This window comes from Leptosomus discolor, chromosome 7 (genome assembly GCF_034619465.1).
Source record: "Leptosomus discolor isolate bLepDis1 chromosome 7, bLepDis1.hap2, whole genome shotgun sequence".
Taxonomy (NCBI): Eukaryota; Metazoa; Chordata; class Aves; order Leptosomiformes; family Leptosomidae; genus Leptosomus; species Leptosomus discolor.
The window spans coordinates 17,362,723-17,386,293 of record NC_141397.1 but is presented as its reverse complement, the minus strand read 5'-3'; the positions used below and the strand labels follow the sequence as shown (position 1 = coordinate 17,386,293).

Genomic DNA, 23,571 nt, shown 5'->3' with positions numbered 1-23,571 from the left:
GAATACTGTAATTCCAGTTCCACTCCAATGGGTATTTTATTAAAAAAACCAGGTACAACAGGAGGATCTGACAAAGATCCAGAACACTGCAGAAGCTGAGAGGAGTATAGCTCAGTAATGAGACGTGGGAGACCAAATTGTGTGTCCTTGCTGTAAATAAGTTAGAATAAATCAGGCTAGGATCTTTCAAATTTCAGAGGAGTGCTACAGGGCTTAGAAACAGAAGGAGCCATGTCATTTCTTTGCTCCTGGTATTGTAGGAAAATTTTATGAATTTGGAGAATTTCTAATAAAAAGAATAATTATTCCTGAAAAGTTTGGCTTTTGAAAAAAAGACAATATTCTGACTAAAAGTACTAGGAAGAATTTCAAGCAGCTGTTCCTGAAATAAAAACTGTGAGCTATGGACAACCTAATTCATCTTAGTCAAGGCTCCAGCAATTCCACAGCCAAGTAATTTGTCATTTTTCCGTGGTGTCGGAGAATTCAGTGTTTCTGCCATGTAGTTCTACGTTTTGTTGAAGCCGGCTACCTTATACTTCGTTTTCTCTCTGCTACAATGTACTTATGGCCTCCTTTTTCATCCCAGTTTTGTCATGTTGTGAAAGTTTCTGAAATAAAGTGTACTTTCTGTCCTGGTTTATGGAACTAAGCAACAGAGATCTTTTGGAGCCAGAGTGGAATCTGTTTTATAAGTAGTGATAGGTAGGTAATTGAAAGGCAGGTCAGTAGATGACGTTGGAGGAGTGTAGTTACCTTGCCTGGCAAGTACAGCATAAAATCCATGCTTGAAAATACTCCTAATGAAAAGAATCATTATCAGCTCCCCACATAAATTTTTACCTTTCCTTGTTTTCCATAGAAATTGTTGTTTGTTTAAGAACAGTAGCAGATGTAGGGATGAAAGGTGTTTAATAGAGTTAGTGTGTTCAGTTCTGAAAGGTTAAGGATAATAATAATTAACAAATAATAATAGTGGTAATTATCTCTCACATAGTACCTTTCATTTCAAGGTGGTCAATATTAGATTTTCATGCTCTGGGTAGGAAAAGGTGGAGAGGAAAAGGGTAGTTTGTGTAAGGTCACCAAACAGACCAGTGGCAAAGTTGAGTTTTCTGTGTTCCAAGCCAAATCTGGGTTTCAAAACAGTAGCTGATTTAACTAATAATGAAAGTATCTTTCTGATATTTTCCCTTAAAGAGATGAAAGGGTAGCCAAATAATAATTTGTTTGCTTTTTTGAGGTATGTAGATTTGAAAAATTTAGACATTATTTTGGCTGTTTACAAAAACTTGAAAATAAATCACTTTTATTACTTTGGAAATATGTGTTTGATTACATGGGCATCATCCATTATTGCTTCATTTACTGCATATATCCTGAATGGTTTTAACTTAGAAGTAATGCTTGGAAGCCCTTGATAAGCCAGTGTGTTCATGTACCATTTGACATAGAAATAGAATAACTTTTTTCTCGTTACCAGATTTTTTTAGTGTAAAATATCAATATACATAAAACAATATAGAATGGTGAATATTGAGATCTGTCCTATGTTTTGAATGTGAGAGAGAAAATTTGTAAGCTCTATAATTGGAGTCTGTCAGCTAAAAGTATTTAACAAAATATGACCCATTTGTACCACCTGCTGCTCTTAGATAATATATTAAAAATGGGCAGACATGATAGGCTACCTGGCTGATCAGAGTAACTTGCTTTTCTCAGTTTCTGAAGTTCTGATCTGTGCATATGGCACGCATGTTCTGTCATATATTTTCTCTAAACCAGTTTTTTGTAATACTGTGTTCTCTGGGAATTTAAGCTTATTTTTGTATTAATAATGTCACTAGAATGCACATTTAATTTTTAAAGCCATATATACGAATCATTCAATATATTCAAATAAACTTCCCAGTTATGCAGGATAACGGGAGGCTAAGATGCTTGGATAATGAAAAGTAGGTACAACTTCTGTTTCTGAGTGTAGTACGACCTATGAAGTGGCTCCACATCCAGTGTTTGTCAGAGCTAATAGGGTATCAGAAGTCATTAACAGTGCTTGGTCTGAGCTGCTCCGTTTAGGTCACTGTTAGCTGACTGCTTTGTCCTAATGTTCAAATGCACAAGAATGCTTATTAAAGGTTGCTCTCTGCATTTTTCTGTTTTCACAACTGAGCTGGTGAGTCTTCCCCAACCCAGCATGCCGAAGAGCATGCCATATCGACTCAAGGTGAGTTGTCTTCCATCTGGATAGGATATTTAGCTGCAGTTCAACACTGGCACTCCCAGGCCTAGATCTGCAGGTATCTGCACTTCTGGTGGACTAGGATGCTGCTGCTGGAAGATGTACTCTGATTATTGTGCTTGCCGGCAGCTTGGTTACAGCCTATGCTAAGAAGCCTGCCTGGCGGTCTCCTGAAAAAGCAGTTCAACTATTTATTGGCTGGAAGTAGCGGAAGAAACAATATAGCTGTTTCCAGACAGGCGTACATCTAAACTAAAGAGCGTGGCTGTGGAAGGATATCTACGAGCTAAGGGACATGTGAACAATCCAGCCTTTCCAGACAACTTGGGCTGGGACACATTGGAACTACAGAGAGTGTAAACAACTTCAGGTGCAGGACAAGATACAGCCACCATTAATGACGCAGTTTTAATTCCTTGAAGAAGTTGGGTGTGGACGTGTATGAAAGTATGTGAACGTGACTTTAATGTGACTCACAGTGTGGTCAATCATGTTGGACTATGGGTTGTTGTTTGCAATGTAGCCAATCAGTGTTTACCAGGCGTGGACAAGGGTTATAAATTACGCTGGAAACATGGAAATAAAGGTTCCCTTGTTAGATCACATTGATCGTGTCAGTGACCTCCTTCAGCTCCCGCACATGGCCAGACATTAAATGGTTGATGCAGTTTCTTGCCTTCCATCTGTGGCATAAACCTTCATAATCCACCTGCAGATAATTAAGAGTAGATTGTATTATGTCTTTTCTAGATTAGTTTAGAAATGTGAATGGCTTATCTAAAGTCTTGAGAAACGTTGGGTTTTCTTTGTATGTCCCTTCTATCACAGACCCTAATGTAAATGATTGTGAAGTGTTTTGTAGGAATACCTGTAAATACAGAGCATGCTACTGCTCCCATGTGTCTTTATCCACAGGAATGGGTTTTCTTTATCCCCATCTTCTTCTTCATCCACAGGAATGTGTGGCCAAAGGGGGAAAGGTTAAGAATGGTTTAAGAATCCATACTTTTGTAACCACCCTCTAGCCGACTGGCAACTCTTGTCATTAAAAGCAGCCATCGGTTTCCTCAAGTTTTTAGAAGAAATGAGGACAAGATCACAGCTATCTGAAAGGCAAAGAAACACAAAATTATTAAACTGCATTTTCACCAAGTCATTTCTCCCCATACCCAAATTCAGTTCTGCGCTGATATGTGCTGATAATCATGTTAGTTTCTAAGCATCACCACATGCATTACGAAGTAGTGCTTGATTAGCAATTTTATCTGAATTCATGTATTTTTTTACCTCAGAAAAAGACATAAAGATTGGGTTAATGTTCATTTTAATTTACCTTTTCTTTGTGTTTAGATATTTATTTTGCTCAATGGCTCAATTCAGCCAGTCAATGCATTTTTTTTTTTTTTTCTTAAAACAATTGTGTATGAATGCAGCAACTGTTTTTGTATTGGTTGAAGCAAAGAGTATGTTTGGTTTTAATACACTTAGAATGCAACAGGTTATTAATATTGCAGTGATGTAGTCCAATCTTTATATTAGAATAGTCAATTCCCATTTTTGCTAAAAATTATTATTAAGACATTATTAATTTTTTTTAAAAAAATGGGTAACAATGCCTGTCTGTGCACTGCTGCCTGCAATTCCCATTGCTTTGGAAGTGAGTGAGGACTCAGGAAGGCTGTGAAAGCATTCTACAAATTGTTTTCTTCGTCCACCTTTCACTTCATTGATTTTCTTCTGACACCATGTTTTCGCATTTATGTAGCACGTACTGGAATTAGAGTTTAAATATTTGAAATTACAGTTGGTGTGATAAGAAGAAAGTAACCTTTTTAGATTTATACTATTGATGTTTGGAGAATAAAATAATTATGCCTGTTTTGCAGGTGTAATTCTTTTAAGAGTTGGTGAATGTAGAAAAAAGTCATCACAGCCAAGTTACTATCTGTGAAAATGGATGATCAAACTAGTAAGGACAAACCCATAATATGTTTAATTGAGCTTCAATTTGTTAGTGCATCGAAGTACTTTAATAGAATTACAGAATATAAGGCAGGAAGAGTTGTCAGAGATTATCTTGTCCATCTCCAAGCCTTAGAGCTACCTGTCACTGCTGGCAGGTATTTGACCAGTCAGTCATAAAAATATCAAGTGATAGAAAGCCTCTCCCAAGGCAGACTATGCCAAATTAGGGAACAGTTTGGAACTAGGAGAGACACAAAAACTGTCTTTACAGTTAGTAATCACATGTTGGATTGAGTCTTTTTTTTCCATCCGAAGATAACACCTGGAAAACCATGAGGATGCCTGAAGCACTATCAGAAGATAATTGGAAATCCTGGGCATACCCATAGCATTTGTACACTGTGCTATATATTGTATCTGCAGTTAGCCTGATGCTTTCAGAGTATGTTGATCTTGCTTTATATGCTTGAAAGAGCAGATATGTATGTCTTGTTTCTGAGATGGACAAAAGCATGTGCACATATGGGATGTATATGACGCTTGAAATTTTCAGACCCACTCTTAAGTGTCGTGTAAGTGCTCTGGAACTCTATGTCCAGAATATCCCCAGAACACTGCTTTTACTGAGCACATTCAAACTTGTTATATAGTGTATGAACACTTACTTCTCTCTGCAGGATCCCAGATAGATGCAATTGTTGAACATTTAATTAATGTTAGGTGGTCTTAAAGTCTAACCTAAGTTTTACTTGTTGCAGCTTAAGCTGCTTACTTTTTGTCCTCCCCACTATGGAAATACGTAGGAGTTATTTCTTTTCTCTTATATCTTTTATCTCCTCTCTGTAATTTTTTTCTTTGGATTAAATAATCAAATTGCATCAGTGTTTTGTAGACCTCTGATTATTCTCATTTCTTTCCTTTGCTGTCTGTCCACATTTTTTAAGTGTAGTGTTCAAAACTGGACTCAGTTACTCCAGCTGAGAACCTTACTGGTACCAAGTAGAAATATTACAGAGTTCTTAGGGATGATTGTCTTCGTTATACATCCCAGTATGATATGTACTTTTTCATAACAGCGTGGTATGATTGAGTCATGTTGTGTTTCTGATCCACCAAAATCCCTGTATTTTTTCTGGCAGAGCTGCTGTCTGACCAGTCCTTCCCCAGTCTGTGCATTTGTACAGCTGTTTCTCCCTGCTCATAGAAGTTTGCATTCTCCCTATTTAAACTTCGTCAGTTCTTTTAGTTCCTCCAGTTTCTCAAAACTTTCTTTGACACCTATTGTCACTTGCATTGATGTAACTTTGTGTATGATGTATATGCTGTAATATGATAGATGATGTGAATGTATCACAGTCTAGGCACATTTAATAGGCACTCTATCTATCCTGTTATGCAGATTATCGTAATTCGGTGACAACACTGAATGGTTTTGGAACAAGGTCAGGAGAGATCCTGAAAAATTATGCTCACTACTCATTTTCAGCTTAACAAATACTCAAAGTAGCTATCAAATTGAGTACAATTTTTACAGTCAATTATACAGACAACTGATCATGATTTTGTCTAGGTCACGCTTCCCTAGATTTCTTGTAAGATGTCATGAGAAACATTGTCAAAAGCCTTACTAAAACCATTATAAATAACATCTACTTCTTGTTCCTGATGCACAAGAGCTGTTACCCTGTTACAGAAAGAAATATGTTGGTTTAGTATGGTGTTTTTAATGACAAATTCATGTTAGCTGTTACTCATTTTATTGCTATCGTCTAGGTTTTTTTACAAGTAGTTTAATAATGGAAGTAGTTCTATTTTTTTCTTTAAATAGAAGTTAAATTGACTAGTATAATGCTGTAATTACTTGTCTCTAATAATGAAGATTATTTAAACACTGTTTGCAAATGCCACTAGAGAGCTTTATGTTTCTTGAAGACAGTAAACTTAATTCTTCTGGACAGCAATATGGCAAAACAGAGCTAAACAAAAGATCAATGTCTTTATTTTAGTTAAACCTACTTTGTTAATTTTTTTTTTGACAGTGTTAATTTCAGTTTATAAAAGATTAGATTCCTGTTGGAAGTCTAAAAGACCAATTTCGTTTCTCCAAAAATAACGTATACCTGATAATACAGTGGTAATGGTGACCAGTGAAGAGAGAAAGTGCAAGTATACACGGTATGGATGAAGAGCCTCGGCTTGAAGACAGAGGTTTTTCATCATGGCTGGGGCACAAATCTTAAGTGTTTCTGGAGACGCTTTTGCTCAGTCATAAAGAAAGACTAATCCCGGAGAAAAAATTTATTTGGTTCATACTTTGAACATTTTTTGCACAGGGACTCATTTCCCTTAGATTTCCTTTTGAACTGTGTTGGTTTAGAATAGAAGGCAGAGTTTCTGACAAAGGTGGCAAACGATTTGATGCATGGGGAAACTGAGGCACTAGATTATTATGAAAATGTGAAAATAAACTTAATCAACTGATGAAGCCTTCAGAAAGATTTGTAAAATATTGGACTCTAGAAGCAAGTGTATGTATGAGGATAGGTTACATGAATATATATCAACCTAACTCATGTTTCAATGTTTGTGATGTTTTGAATATCTCTATTTCTCATAGATTTCTTCAAAATATGAGTATCTGTCTATCTGAAAGAAGTCTCTTGGAGACTGAGACGTATGGAAGTGGTTGTTTCAAGGTGTTGGAGAGAACTTTCTTCTCATAGAATTATGTTCTTTATATCTTTATGTAGGTCCTTATGGTCCCACTCCAATGCTGAGCTGGAGTGGCATTAAGCTCACATCACAGCCTCCTCCAGTCAGGGTACTTTTGTCCTTCTAAATCAGCCAGGTATCCTACTCAGAACAGAAACAAGAGTATATAATCTCACTTTTGAGAGTTATTAGCTATTGTCTAGGTAGGGCAAAATATATCACAGTAAATTTATTTATTACTCTGATTAGTAATAAATTACTGTAGTTCTCTATGTTCAGTATAATGTAAATGGACCTGATTTTATGTATAGACAGGTTATAACTTTACAGTTTATATAACTGCTTTAAGGCTTTAGGATATATTTCTACAGCAAGTCTGAAGATTATCATGTTATACAGAATTCAGTTCACACATTTCAAACAGGTTTCCTTTCTTGATGTGGCATTTAGATCTAACACAGTTGGTAACAGCAGTGGTTTTGATCTTTTTTTTCTTCCCTTAGCTCCACCTGATTTACAAGTTATTGTTAACAGTTAGTCATTTGAGTGTGAGGTTCAGTATTGGCAATGTTGAGTGGAGATTTAAGTTTGAAATGTCCATGCAATTTGACCCTTCTCTCTCTTTACTTTGTTTTCTTTGATGTAAAACAGGTGAACTGGTTCTGTTCAGTAATTGTGCACTGACTGTTCAGGGCACAATAAGCATGCTCATACGCCACGACTAGATGAGTCACTCTTTAAGTGAGCTTGAGAGTTGTTGTTAGTGGTTGCCATGCTGTGTTACACTGTAGTCACTGCTATTGTGACATCCTGAGCATAAGCTTAGTCCACTGATTAAGTGTAAAATGAACTTTTCCCACCCAAATTTAAAGATAAAATCTTGACAAGCCATCTCTTACAACATAAGTTTTATGATTTTGGGAATAAAACAAAAGGTGGGGAAGGAATTGAAGCAGACCATTACGCAGTCAGTGCTCAGAGGTGCAGTCAGGTTTCTGAAGGAGGAAGGGTTTCTAGTGCATCTATTCTGCTGTGTCCCAGTAAGGTCAAAATACTTCATGGGAGAAACTTTGGAAGAACATTGTCTTAGATACAGGCCAAGTTGTCTTTGATACACTTGGTAAGAATATTAGTATTTAGGAATGTGTTATCTCCTGAAATTAGTATGAAAGATACTAATTTGTTTGATGTTATATAATTTATCTTCTGTTCTTCGTTATCGGGCTTTGTTCTGATAAGATAGAGTAAAAAAGAAGCACGAATTTATTTATGCACAACAGAAATAATATATAAAGAGATCATAAAAACAGTCTGCCTTCAAAATACGTTGCATTAAAATGGAAACAATAATAGGGATCAGGGATCTCTATTCTTTCCAGAAAAGTTATAAACATTCACAGCAGCAGAGGCAGAATTTTAGACTCATTAAAGAACCCTGGCTACAGATAAGATTCAGCACTTAAATATTACAGGCAAATAATATATATTGCATGTTTTGATTTTCTTATCTCTGCTTTGGTAATGCCAGTCAGTATTTGGTCAGTTCAGCCTTGGGGAGTCTCTCTGGCATCACATTGTATCAAGTTCACTTCGTATTTTACTACCGTCTTGACTGTTGTGTAGGTTTTGCATCATCCAGAACGTGTCTGCTGTTTATTATCTATGCTGGAAGACAGTAAATCTCCCATTGCTTGTAACAGGGAACCTACTATCTTTGTCCAGTCTTTTATTTTTTGTGTTGTTCAGTATTTCTTTCTGGTCTGGCATTTGTTTAATTTTTTTCACTTTCAGTGCTTGTTATGAAAAGACCTTCCATCAAGAACAAAGATGACTTTTAAGTAAAGGCTAGAAATAATCTGTTTAGATTAAGAGTTTGAAAGTTTTGCTCTAAATTTAGAATCAGTGGCTGAACCAGGTACCATGTAGTCCTGGACTAACAGCTAAATGAGAACAAAAAGTGTATTTTTATGCGTGTGTATGCACAAGTGACACTTTCATTTGCAGGTTTTCCAATGAGTACTGGATAAGGACAATATGTAACACTTCCTTTTTGTTCTTTGTTGTCAGAAAAATTATGAAAAGTTGAGTCTTCATAGCAGTAGCAGCAGAGCAGCCAGTTGCAAAAGTGAATATTCAGAAAATACTGATGTCCCAGCTGAAAGCTGTCAATCTGCATGTGGAAAAGATGAGGAAAGAACATATGAAGAAATCCTGGTAGAGAATCACAGCACTTCAGAGAATTCTGAGAAAGGTAGTCATTAGCAAAAGAAGCATCAGTACTATTATGCTGATCAGAGGTGGGTTAAAAGCTTCTTTGCTTTAATTTTTGTGTGCAGCTATGTTCTCTGAATTAGATGATGAGCTGGACGTACTGGACAACTCGAGCAGCTCCCGTTCAAGTAATTTGAAAGAGTCTGCTATTGGTAAGATTCGTTAAGAATGAAGTGTACACCACTTTCTAGCAGCAAAGTAGTTGTTTAGTCCAAAATATTAGGGTATTTAATGTTTTGTGGCAAGTTCACCATCTGTCGTGGGTCCTGAGGAAAGAAAAATAAAATAACTGTGCCTCTGTGGCAGCCATTTCCAGTACAATACATTTCCCATCACATAGTCTTTTTGTAGCTTGTCCCCATATTTTGCAGTAATGGCTATGAAAACTGGAATATTATTGGGCAACTTGACAAAGGCGGCGTTTTCAAATTTGAAGCGTGAGATAACTAGTGTTGATAAGAAACAGAGGGGAAAGAGAGTGAAAGCTTTTGTCTCAGTAACAATGATACTATGCATATGAACAAATGAAATGCTGTCTTAGAGGGTGTAAAAAAGAAAGTTGAAAGAGGCAGGCTTTAACTGGCTAGATGAATTGACTGAATGGAATTGAAGGAATGCCTGATGATTAAATTTGAATTAGGAAGGGATTATGTGACAAAACACAGCATTAATTCTGCCTGTAGTTATTTACGGTAATCAGATAGGAAAGCACCAGCTACGTTGGGTATTATCTTAAGTAGTAATTTTTTTGGATTATACTCTAAATGTGAACATTAAAAACCAAAGTGAAACATCTGTAACCACTGTGAGCTACTTGCTACATTGAGCTACCATGATCTACCTATTAAATGGGGTGGGATTCTGATTAGAGAAAATCAAAGAGCATTTTGTACTAGAAGAAAAAGATTGATATTAGAGCTGAGCAAAATTTGAGATTTCCTTTCATCCCATGAGGTTCTGAAAGAAAATATGTGAGTTATTTAAACTGTACTTTTAAAAGGTGAAGGGAATGTAGTTGTCTGAAGATTAAAAAATGTTATTTTTGCAATGTCCCAGGCTTCAAAAAACATAGAATAACATTAATTTATCTGTTTGTAGTCCTATTTGCTAGCTGGATTTCCTTCAGATTTTGGCCCAGGTACTGAAGAAATATGACTGCTTTTAATTGGAATGTGTAGCCATTAGTGCAGGGCAAATAAATGATTTGATAAATCTACTTAAAATCCATTAATATGATTTGCTAATTGTAACTGGATAGCCTGCCATTCTATAGGCTGGAGGGTCTGTAGCTAGCCAGCCCTGAGTTTATTATTGAAGTTTTCTTTAAAAAAATAAATAATTAAAAAAGTGCTTTTTCTTTGTTACTTTCTTGTGCTAAGAGAGTAACAAAAGAAGGCTACAGGGTACAGGAAAGCCTAGTATGGCTGTGGGAGGGGGCTGCATAGAAGGAATCCCTTGAGGAAAAGCAGCCTGCGGAGGCAATGTTCTATTTTGGTGTTTATATTGAAGAATAACACATTGTACAACTCCCAGAATTGTGATTCTTTGTGGGGTAGTTCAGCATCATACACCGACATTTGAAATCTTTGTGTAGTTTGTAACTTGCGACATCCAAAATGTTATTGGTAATTGTTTCCTTGTTAATTTTTCTTTGTTAAGATTTGGACATTAACAAAACATCAACTTTTTCTAATATTTAAATACTTTTGTGCCAGGTTTCCATTGATTTAATGAAATATTTTAAGTGGAAAGATCCAGTCAGTTCTTATTAATCCCAGTAACTTTAATTAGCATTTCTAGAAGTCATTGTCCTTTTTGAATGAATTGATAATAAATGGCTAACAGCATTTGAATTATCAGCCATGGTTCTGTCCAGCATGTCAGCATTACAGTGAAAAATGTGACCAACTTTCATCTAGCCAACATGAAAATGTGAGTTTCAATTATGGGTATATTGATCAGGGTCTTAAAGGGGTTTGTTTGGTCACACTGCCATCACATCACTTTCAGAGAAAACATGATTTGCAAATATAGAAAAATATCACTCTGATTTAAAACTGGAGTAGTATTTTGTAAAAAAAGTGTGATATGCTGAGTGGCACACAAGCTGGTATGTGTGTGAGTCAACGTGTAATAGTGGTTAGCTTTTTTTATAGTCCGCAAATTGTCATGATATTTTTAGTAATTTTACATACCCTATGCTTTTCAATTACGTTTTAAGGAAAGGATTATTGTTCTTAGTCTAGACAATGTAGTTTTACAAGACCAGCTCCTTTAACAACTCCTAAGATTGCCAAATACAGGGTATGTAGGTTCTGGAATAGTTGTTCGTGGTACCTGAAATGATTAATCTTACAGGAGCAAGATTCTGCACATTTCAGAAGCATAGAGGCAGTAGTAAGAGACGTGGGCGGTTTTTTCCCCGTAGTCCTTAAAATTTGAAATGATAAAGATTGACAGAGGATAGGGGCATATTGAGTCAAAAAGCAATGAAGATTGATGGGATGATAACAGCTTATTAGTTGCATTTTTTTCTTATTTTAAAATTAAGACAGTTCCCAACTTTACCTTAGCTTAGTCATATTTAAGGCGTTTTTACTTGGTTTTGATTTACAGTGTAACAGTACCTGCATTTCCGCTGGTAAGACCAAATAGCATGAAAATATGTGGTATCTCTTAATGTGTAGTAGTCCAGTAGAGCTAGTATGTCAGTTGGGTGAGAGCAAGTTTAAAAGTTTGCTCTGTGTCTGGGAACACTTTTTGGAAAATATTGTTTGTTTCCTTGAATTGTTCATTTATACTGCAATCAGGACAATGTCCTAAATGCATTCAAAGACAAGTTCTGTGCAAAATGTACTGTTAGAAAACCTTAGTCCCTAGGGGTTTATGTACTTGCCCTCCGACCTCCCTCACAATAAAACGGTAAGCATACAACAGGTCTCTTTCAGAATTGCTCAGCTACTAGCTTTTCATGAGGCTAAGAAGTCTCAACGTACAGTCCTGTTGTTGTGCTATATCTTGCTTAGGAGTCTTCCTGTTACCTCATAATTTAACATATGCTTCCAGTATTTGGAGGAATCTCTGAACTTATCTAACTTGTGACCAATAAACAAAGACTTTGAGATTCGGGACTCCTTTCCTTGCCAAAATTTCTGCAACGCAATAGTACTCAGAGTTACCATGTAAGGAAAAGACCACAGACCTGCCAGAAGAATATTCTAGTGATGTAACTCTAGAAGGGTCCCCTATATCTTTCTTTGAACATTTAGAAAAACTGCTTGTTTACACAGTGCCAGGACCTGAAGGCAAGTAACACTCAAAGCAGTCAAAAGTATCCAGTTGAATAGCTGGGGATTTCTAGAATTGGGATAGTCTCAAAATAGGAACTCTGCATGTTGTATGTAGCAAATGATTTGGCTCTGAGTTTAGGTAAGCACTTTGCTCCAAGTTTAACTATTTTTGAGGATAAGAACAAACACAGTAGGAAATCAATACCCATTCAGTTATGTTAATTGCTCTCTGGAGCTAACAGATTCATTCAAGAGATTCGTCTCTCCGTTGTAGCTGCGCAGTGAGTCTCTAACATAATAATAAGTAATAAAAATGGGGCTGAAGGGTGTGGGCTATTGTGTAGTGATGTTCTGCATCATGATTTCTTTTTTTTTTTTTACATTTTTTTTAGTGTTAGAAAGTATTTTCCCGACTTTAGCATATGAACCAGAAAATACTGCATTTCTGAGACAGACTTTGATGTGAAGTATCATGCACTTGTAAATACACTCATAAGCTGGCAGATTAGCAAGTCAAATGTAGTGAGTCATCAAACTGATCAAGCAAATTTGGATATGAGCCCTTTACTGATAGAGAGACCATTTATTTGAAACAGCCAAAGGGTATAGTATTTCAAATCCAATTTTGTATATGAATACTTGGAAAGGGCAGCTGTTTCTAAAATTCTAGCAAAGAGCTGTGTTCAAACTTAGCTTTCTAGCCAAGTGTCTTCTGTTACAGATTTTCTTGCATCTGTTCCCATAATATGTTATAGTCTTTGTTATAAGAGTGTCTGGGGTTGCAACTTAAAATCCTTACCACAAACAACATGATTCATGTTCAGTCAGAGCTTCTACTTCTGTGTTTGTATTATTCTGTCTGCATCCTAAGCAGGTAAAATATCTGTTCCTTGAAGAGGCGTAATCATACTTTTTCATTTCCAAAGGCCTTCTTTACTTTCTAGACAGTGGACACTGTATTTTGCTATCTCTTCTTATCTTGGTGTTAAAGTTAGTACAAGTATCTTTACTTCTATAACGGCCTAGTTTATTTGCTATTACATAAATCAATTGCTCTTATCAAACCTTCTTTTGGGCTAACTACCACAGAGTTTTAATATCTGTTTTGCTAAGAAAAGCATTTGCAAGGGATAAAATACTGTTTCTTTTTCTTCCATTCTCTGTGTGTCTTCTTTCTAGGGAAACAGATTTGGCATAAAGATGTACTGTTTCATTTGGTTTTAAAGTGAATTCTGTGTACACTGTGATGCAAGCCTCCTTCAGGATTTTTTTTTTTAAATTCAGAGGATCTTAGAAAAGTAAGAAAAATAGAGGCAATGTATTTCAGAGCACAACAGAAAGTATGTTTGAACACAAAGAAAAAATTTAAGACACCCAGGAATGTGCTCTCTGAAAGTCCTCTTCTGTTGCTATAGAACTAATATAAATGCTGTAACAAGACCTACAATGGGAAAACTAGTGTTTGTCATAAAATCTTTCTTTTTTTTTCTTAGCTACTGCTTGAGTGATTGGATGCCTCTGTTCTTGTTTTATGATAATGTTTGTGATGTTACTAGTGTGGAAAAAACATCTCATGTAAACAAAGATGCAGGGTATTATATTAAAATTCATTAATTGTATGGAAAAACTGTTGTATAATTTCCTAATCTTATCACTCAGACCTTCAGTTAGCTGAAATATCTTTTGATTTAAACATACACTTATTCCTCATTCAAAATGAGGTACCATTTGTAGGAGAGGGTGGTCTCATATGTCAAAATTACCATCAAAGGAATGGTTTTACAGGAATGTTTTAAGAAAAATGCTTAAGACAAATACTTGCTTTAGGACAGTGCTTTCCAAGTGCGTAAATAATAAATATCACCAATCATCACCCCTCCCTCTTCACATTTTTTTGGCACTGTGTGATAAGTTACATAAATGTTTGGGTTCAGTTTTATTGCTGATTAGATATTTGATGAATAACTGGTCATATCCCTGTCTTCAAGGTTTTAAAATGAACGAGATTATTTAAGAAGTATGGTATTGCATATATATCAGTTTGAATAGTTAGCTGATAGAATGGTGGCAATAAAGCTCTGGTGTAACAACATTTAGACAACCTGTCAAAGGTCCTCTGAGACAGTGGGTAAATATTCTACTTTTTATCCAGACTAGAGACAAGGTTGTGGCTACAGTGGTAGCAGTAACTGTGATAGTTTAATGCAAATCCAGATGCGTCTTCTGTGGGTACCTAGTCAGCATGTGCTGTTAGTTTCTGTGAGATTCTGAAAGTATTTATTAAAATACTATGCAGGGCTGAGATTTTAGTTATGATGCAAGCAAATCTTTGATACATCAAACAGCAACTCCATGGCCAAATGAGGGTTTGGAGTTTGTTTAACACTACTTTTTAAAAGTTATTTTGACACCATGTCTGGCAAATAGAAAATACTAACATGTATGTATATATTTAATGCAGAGATCATATTTATGCATGTGTTTCAGGTATAATTCAACAAAGTTTTAGTGCTTCTGAAAGACAACCTCAGCTTGGGTAGGTATAATTTATGATTTCAGTATAGATTATATAATTGATCATGGTTATGATCTTAAGATTTTAGAAAAATCTAACGATTTTAAGGACTATTCAGAAGGATACTAGTTTATTTGTTTATCTGATTTCCTCTGAAAGTTACACATGGCTTTATGACTGATTCTCTTGTCTTTTCTTCTGCATCATGTGTTTGCATGTACAGATTGTCTCTACTTACTCATCTACTTGCAAAACCGTGCTGCCAATCATGAGTTTAGCTGTACACCAGATGTATTTCCTTCTGTCTATACTAAATTTTTGCTCCTCTCTGAAAGATCTCTTCTTGGCCATGTGGCCGTACAGTTGAGTACTACATAACTGAAAGGAATGTCATAATTGCCTGTACCTGAAGTCCTACCCGTTAGTTCGGATTTTGATCATTCTCAAAAATAACATCCATACTCACAGGTGCTCTGATATCTGAGCATCTACTTTGACTTGCACATCTCTTAAGGTTCTTGTATTCAGAATAAGTCTCACTGTTCTGCCTGGCACCTCTAAGATATACCCTTTCCTATCAGTATACACTGAATAAAACTCTTGCTTGGGTTCATAAGGCTATCATGCAAACAGCAAATTCCTGGTTTTGATACATGCATCCTAGTTACTCAAATACCTGTTCAAAACACTGCTGCAAGGAATATTTCTTCAGCCTTGCCATCTTTTGTGTATATCCTTTTACTCGTTGTGCTTTTCCTGTTGCTTTAAATGTAATGCTTTCTTTTTGTGTTCAGAGTGGTTCTTAGCATATCACCATCCAATCTATCACTTATCACTCATGAGCTTTCCAGCTTTAGTCCTCCTGCAGTCAGTAATGGCAGCCTCCTGATGCCTAAGCATTGAAGCAAGCACATTCTTTTTTTTTTCTCCATCTCTGCCCCTCACATAAACATTAGCAAAACTGCTTCATTAGCTTTCTTCATAACTGCTCCTTGAAACTATAGTTTTCCCTACTGCCTAAAAAATATATACAAATTTTTGCCCTGCTAGAGCTGTTGAGGCTGCCATCCATCAGGACATGATATTGGTTCTTTCAGTTCCTCATCTGGCTGTATCCATTTGTTGCTGCTTATCTCAACTAGCGAAATCTGCAGGCTGGGATAGTGTTTATGTAGAGTACAGAGCAGAAGCTACCATTGAAACATCTGGACCTATATTTCTGACATTGAGGTATTGCTGTCCTGGTGATGTAATACTAATTTTTTTTCCCCACTTTACTACTACTGCATGCATTATTACTACTGTTTCTATCCACTAGACAATAATTACTTTATGTTTCCCACCCATAAAATGGGTTAATTGAAATGTTCTTAAATACATACAAATGCAAAATAATGTGTAATCTAGTGGCTTATTGAGTTTTAAATATTAAAATCCTGTCTACTGTTTTTGTACTTTCCAGGCTAAAAACTGAGCAGGGAAAGGAATGGAGTCTAACTTTTATTTAGTAGAAGTTATGCTATTTCAGACACGTAGAGTAAGCCAGACTTTATATGACTTGTAAACGCACAGTTAAAAACTAGTGAATTTGGACAGATTTCCTTCAAAGGAAACATGAGGAGGAGTCAGGGAATACTGATATTTCCTCTACAGTCACTAATGCAAAACACTATTAAAACAAAGGTGTTTTGTTCTGTTTTGTTTTTTTAAATAATAATAGAGGTTATATTGAACATCCGGGATCAAGACTGCGACCAGGTAATTTTGTGCTTGCAATGAAATCAAACTTTAACTTAAAATAAACCTAACGATTTCTATGTTTATAAACCTTATTCTCCTGTTGTATATCGAGTGTCTTCTCTTTTATTTCTTCAGCTTTACTGCATATTGATCTGCTCTTGAGAGTGCCAGTCTCATAGTCATCCAGTTGTAGTTCTTGGCAATATGAAAAATCACGGTGTTATTTAATAATTATATTTTAAAATGTTAGAAAAGGAGATAATTACATTCCAGATACAAATATGTTATCTGAAGTGTCCTTAGGGAATTCTTTAAAAATATGAGTTCCAATAGTAAATCAGTAAGTCCTCATTTTGATGGTCATTATCCTGGCCAAACTTCTGCTGAATGCAATGGGAATTTCTCCTATGAAAGGAATATTTCATAGAGCCCTTGTAATAAATTATCCTGTTGTCTTGGTTTGAAAGACAGGTGTCTGTGGAGGAAGGCAGGAGCCTCCCTTGAAATGGGAAGTGCAACCCCCTTCCCTCCAAATTGTTATAATTTTGAAATTAACGGGCATTCAGGCAAAGATATGGGGAATAGGAGTAACAGTTCTTTACTAATATATATATAACACAAGGCAGGGAAAAAACAAACAACCCACTGGTTTACACTGACAGAGTCAGGAATACAACCTGACACCCTGTTAGGGTGGCAGTAGCAGTCTGATAAGATGCTGGCTGCAGTCCTCCTGAAGTGATGGATGTAGTTTTGTGGAAGCAGCAATCAGGTAAAAGAGTCTGGTCTTCCTCCGAAGGTCCAGTGGTAGGTAGGTAGCTCTTCTCCAGTGGGGGGAAAAGCTCCTCTGGGAATCCAGTGGAAGAAGGCTGCTAGGGTGTTCAAAATCTCCGTTTTTATTTGGCATGGACTGCTTGGCTCCTTCCCCCCCCGCCCCCGGGCGGAGCATCTCACCATGGGATGGGGAGTCGTGAGGCAGTTCCTTGATGGGCCATTAACAGGAGATAGCCCAGGAGCGAGTTACCGATGGGTCAGGCGATAAGGGATTGTTGTGCCCAGTAACAGGAGATAGTCCAGAGGGGGGAGGCAGGGAGCACCGCCCCACCTGGTCTCAACAGCTCCTGAAGATGGTAATAGAATATATTATTTTTTTCTTTTGGCACATTTTACACTGTAACCCAGGACACCTGTATTTATACATCATCATTGATTAAAGAAGTTTTCCATTTGAGGTACTTTTCTTTCTTACTGAGAAGCTTCACATACTGTAAGCTGTTAAGCTGTGATTTCAGAATGCATATTGTCCGAATTAAATAATATTTGAAAGAAAATTATTTTGAGCAGTTGAAATATTGATCTTCATAAAACAAGTACTTTTTGTCTATAATACTATTTCACAGCTTTTTGATATAAAAATTGTATTGGGAATTTTAATTATGTAGTACAAATCAAAATTTGCTGTCCGCTTTCAGCAGTTTTCAGTGCTGTTTACTGAAGAGTGCCATTATAATGCCAACACACAGTTTAAAGCCACTATCCAGCCGTTATGTATCAGAGCTATAATGACCTGCAGACAAACACTTTAGCCTTAGTTAATATTTTCAGTCCTGTGGGCAACTGGACCAAATCAATATTTTTTGTCAGTAATGTTTTCCTTTTAGATAAAACTCTTAAAAGTTTTGATCAAGTCCTCAGCAGCCTATCACACACGCATACCCTCATCCCTCAAATAATGCTGTACTTCTGTATTAAAAAAAATATAGTTGTGGAGCAGTCTGGAGTATATGGTCTCTCTGGGAACTCCTAAAGTTCCTAGCTGAACATTGGGTCTCTTAGCTGTCTTTGAAGCACAGAGACACTGCAAGTAGACGCTACATCTGGTCCTCCTAGACTGTGATAGATAATGACATTTTCTGTATCTGTTTTCTGTGTAAGCTCTGCTCTGATTGGTTCCTAGACACTTCAGTTTGTGAATGTCTGTCTTCTACTTCTTGTTAAAGTAGCCAGCCTGGAAATCCAACAGGAAAAATAAATTAGTGCAGTTGTGAGCTAATTAGTTTTGGAATTTGGATTTTACCTCCCTCTCAGTAGAATTTTCATTCTTGATACTAGATCACTTTGCAAAAAAAAAAAAAAGTTTAGGTGGATGTAAATCTGTACATAACACTTTATGATCCTCAAAGTGTTTCTGTATGAGGAAATTTTAGAATATGGCCACTGAAATGTATTTTGGAGATAACTGTATTTAAGAGATATACAGGGCTGTGATACAGTGTTACAGTAAGTGTTTTGTAGTGGTGTCTGCTAATAAGCTTTTATTTAATCTCTGTGTCTGACAGTGTGTATAACTTAAATAGACGAGATTAAAAATCGTAAGTAACAACTGATTTACCGCATAAAAATTCCAGAATCTGATTTAGCTCTTTCTCAGCAGGCAAAGTGTGATAGAGGAGCACTAGGTAAACAAGTATCAAGCTGTTCTGTTTGTTTTAATTGCTATATTTAAAATCTGAATGATACTTTGTAAATCTGCACAGTTCGTAGAATAAATAACGTTTCCTTCTATGTCCTAATTCTATTAAATTACCTAACGCTTGATCAGCAGTATTTCTGTATTTGTTCTTATGGCTGGAATTAAAATTATTCCATGGAACACAAATTAATTATTATGTCTTTTTTTGGTTCAATAGGTAAGTTAATAATGCTCTTTAGTTAAGAAAATATAGTCAGCCTTTTAGGTATAATAGCCACAAATCAGTACTGAGTTTACTGTGCTTTGTAAATTTTAAGTAGTGCTTACTCGTTTAGGTACTCAAGTGAATTTGTTTTTGCTTTTTATCAAGCTGCCTTTGGCTGGTATTTTTCAAATATCTCAATGACTATGGCAGGAAACAAATCACATGGATATTTGATATTACTAGCTGGTAAATTAGGGCAGTTTTGTTTCAGAAAAAAAGCACAGTCTTTTAATCACCAAGCTATTTGTACGACAAGAAATACACACCTACAGCAGACAAGTATATCTATAACAAATTCTGGATGACTAAGACCATGTCTGATTTAAAGACTGTGCTAAGCCCCAAATAGTAATTCAGTGGAGGACGTAAACTCTCACTTTCAGCTTTTGTTTTCAATTCTTGATCTCAATAACTAAATATTTTCATGTAGCTGATATATTTTTTAATCTGATTTTAACACATAGAAGTAAACGAACAAATTAAAATTGTTGTGATAAGTTTATTTTGCTGAAAGAAGAGCATAGCTTCTTTTCATGCATGAATTTCTTTGTAGTGCTTTTGTCTATGAAAGTATACATTATGTACATGGTTTGCTTGACAGAGGATGATAGTCTAGAGGAACAGGTTTACTCCTACTCACTATTTTCAGAAGATGAAAAAAATTCAGCTTTCTTGCTCCTTGCTGTGATAATTACTTCACACTTATCTAACTAAAATCAACAATAATCTAATAAAAATGATATGAGGAAGCCTAAATATTTGAAGTACTGCTATATTCATAATTCTAAAGTAATGTTTTTGCTTTTGATTCCAAACTGACTCTATTCTTTACTTCAGTTTGTGCTACAAAATATAGTGTCGTTGTCATCGGGTACGATGGATGCTTTTTAGCAAAGATCACATTTGGATAAATAGTTAAGCACCAAAATATAAGCCTGTGTGTGCACTTTTGTGAATTTGTGTATGCATATCTGTTGTGCATGTTGTTAGGTAATAGTGAAAGGAAATGTTCAAATACAATGTGTTTAAAAAAAAGGTTTTTTGAATATCCGTTTTAGAAGAAAATATTATAAACAACTTAGGTTATTTTCTCAAAGTACCAATACTTTCTTATTGTGGATCTCCAACTATGTAATCTCTTCTTAGTAATTAGTCAATGAATATTTTATCTTCTGATCTGTCTGGTATACAAGTCTACTTGAGATGTTAATGGTTAGAGAAATTATGTGGAGATGTGTTAAAGGATATAATGCTTTTCAAAACTGATAAAATATTTAATTTCTAAATTTGTTTAATCTTTTCTTTTTCTTCAGATGGGTCAACATTATATCCCATATAATATAGCAGGGCGGGGGGGGGCAGTTAAAGTTTTAATTATATATCATGTATGTGTAATGGACATAGCTCATAATTACATGCATATGTACCTGGGAATTGAATCTGTGTTATAGTTTTCTGGTTTGCGTAACTTCATTTTGTGGTTTGCTTAACGTCACACATTGATTTTTCTATCAATATCTAACTAGCTTTGCATTTAAAAGGTTTTAAAACCCACTTTTCCCTCATATTCACAGGACAACACTAGTAGTTTTATGGAATTTACAAGAAAAAGCAATATACAGTCTGTAATACAGAGCAATTGTCTGTATTCTTTCCTTTGTGGAGAGAAATTTTTACAGCATTATTCTTTGCTTAGCATTGATGTTCTTTTCTTCTAAACATGAAAAACTCCATTTATGCACTGTATGATGGTGTCATTTTGATCGTGGAGAATGATGGTAACAGGTCCTTTCCACAGTCTCCATCCATATGACCTTTAGATAGGGTGATCTCTGATGAGGAGGAATTTATGACAAAGAACAGAAACCACTAGTTTTCTGATGTAAAGTAAAGAAGACCCAAGAGATTTATAAATTCTTGCACATTTTCCTGAGGTTTCTCTCAAAACATGCTCTTGCTAGATATTGGAAACAAAAACTAGCTGTGGTAAAACAGCACGCATCACTATAAGGCAACATGAAAATATATTTTAATAGAATTGTTCTCTAAATGGTCCACATCAGACATTTTATTGTAATTCTTAGGCTAAAATGAAAATAAATTTCATAACATCAAAATATATAAAAAATAAATACCATGTGTTAGTCTATGTAAAAAAGAAAAATCAGTTGAAATAAGAAAATGCTTTACTTTTGAATAAATGTGGGAAAACTTACGATTAGTGAAGTATATTACTTCTTTTGTCTCAGAAGTGAATCAGTGAAAGGGATTTTCTTTTGAAACACTTTATCGATTACATTGTCTAATCTTTTAAATTTTTAGATTATCCTTTTTTTTGTTCCCAACTATTGGAAAAACAAGTCATGCTTTAAAAATTAATATTGACATCTACGGGTTTTAAACAGTGTGCGCTATTAATATATTAAGGCAACAAAATGAGCTGTCCTCCTGATTCTACTGTTGTCATCTACAGCATCAGCAGGAATTGCTGTATCACAGAGGAAGGTGCGTCAGATCAGTGACCCTGTTCAGCAGATTCTTATTCAGCTACACAAAATTATCTTCATCACTCAAGTATGCATTACTGTTGCTTCTGACATTCTATACTTCTTAGTTATTTGCTGTTGTCAAAATGATGGTACCGCAAAATGCTGCTAATTTAGTCGCTGTTCTTTAAAAACAACAGAACTTGACATTTTTGCAGATGGCAGGATGCTTTAAAAATATATCATTTAAATAAAGACTAACCTTGAATATTAGTATGTGGAGGATGGCAATAATTGAGTCATGAAAAAAATTCATTGGCTCACCTCAGAAAAATGGATTGTACAGTAAATTATTTTTACAACATTCTGTCATCCTGGCAATATGAATGTTTTAAGTGACTTAATATCATATACTGACATAGAGAGTACATAAAATACTTTCCTCTGTAGCAATAATTTCTAAATAACTTCTAAGTAATATTTTGTATTATCAATAAATAATAATAATTTCTTGGGATTTCTAGTGCAGTAGTTCAAATCCTGAATATGTTAAATGTCAGATCTTTTTAAAACTTAAGACTTATTTTTAAATTAAGTTCAAATATTTCATAGTGAAAGAGAGTCGAAGTTATTTCATGCTGATTCCAAAGCAAAAATGGAGCTGATATAAATCTGTATGAACTCAACCAAATAAGTGTCAGAAAACTTTATTCTCCAGAAAAACAGCTGCCATTCAGTTAATTGCAAAATTTGCTGCTATTAAATAAATATCTTATTATTTTCCAAAATGAAGTGTTTATATTTTGGAAGTTATTATCACCTCAGGGGATTTCAGATCGCTGAGCCAAATTTGTTTGTTTTTATTTAGAACAGAACAGCATAACTGAACTTGGGTGTGTTTCACATGTCTTTTCTTAAAAAAAAACCTGTCATGCTTATTGAAATAGGTAATACAGGGAATAAATAATCAGAGACAAAGAAAATAATTGTTACTTTAAATAATTGGAAATTATCTCCTTCCCCTGCTAACAGAAATTAGGCAGTTCAGTCTTTACATGCTGTATTAGGAGTATGTCCAAGATGCTCAATAGTGAACCTGTCCTCTCTGGCGAAGAAGGTTTTCTCAAGTAGCCTACTAATTAATGCAAGTTATATAATGTGGATAACAAATAACTGAGAACTAAGAGCAACTCAAAGTCTGGCTCAGAACTGACCACTGAACCAGTAGTGACAACTTTGACGCTTTTGGTGTCAGCTGGTTTTGGAGTGGGAAGGCAGAGGAACCAGGATCCATGCCTGTACTTGTTCACTGCGTACTAAGTGCTTTTCTTGTACTTGTTTAAGGTCTTACAAATCTGAGGTAGAATATTTTCTATGATACATAGCTGTTTTCTAAAACTCTGTTACATATTTCAGCTGACAATTCTAAACAGAAGTTTACAAGGGAGAGTTCTTGCCTGTTAGTTCTTGGCTGCCAGCAGCCTTCCTAATCCAGTTTCCATGGGAACAAGAGTCAAAGTGATCTCTGGAAAACAATGTAAGAGAAAGCTTTTTAAAAAGCATTATGTAAATCCTTGGCTTTTTTTTTTTTAAACTGATTTCATTAAAACAA

General features: G+C 35.4%; 1 protein-coding gene across 1 annotated transcript in view; it reads left to right on the top strand.

The window, feature by feature from the left end:
* NEK10 (NIMA related kinase 10) overlaps window positions 1-23,571 on the top strand; it is an 82,542-nt gene that overhangs the window by 53,390 nt on the left and 5,581 nt on the right. Inside the window, exons 26-30 of the mRNA XM_086467934.1 lie at window positions 8,987-9,170; window positions 9,256-9,342; window positions 14,968-15,016; window positions 16,716-16,753; window positions 21,914-22,047. Coding sequence (XP_086324060.1) covers window positions 8,987-9,170; window positions 9,256-9,342; window positions 14,968-15,016; window positions 16,716-16,753; window positions 21,914-22,047 — 492 coding nt within the window. The remainder of the gene's footprint in view (window positions 1-8,986; window positions 9,171-9,255; window positions 9,343-14,967; window positions 15,017-16,715; window positions 16,754-21,913; window positions 22,048-23,571) is intronic.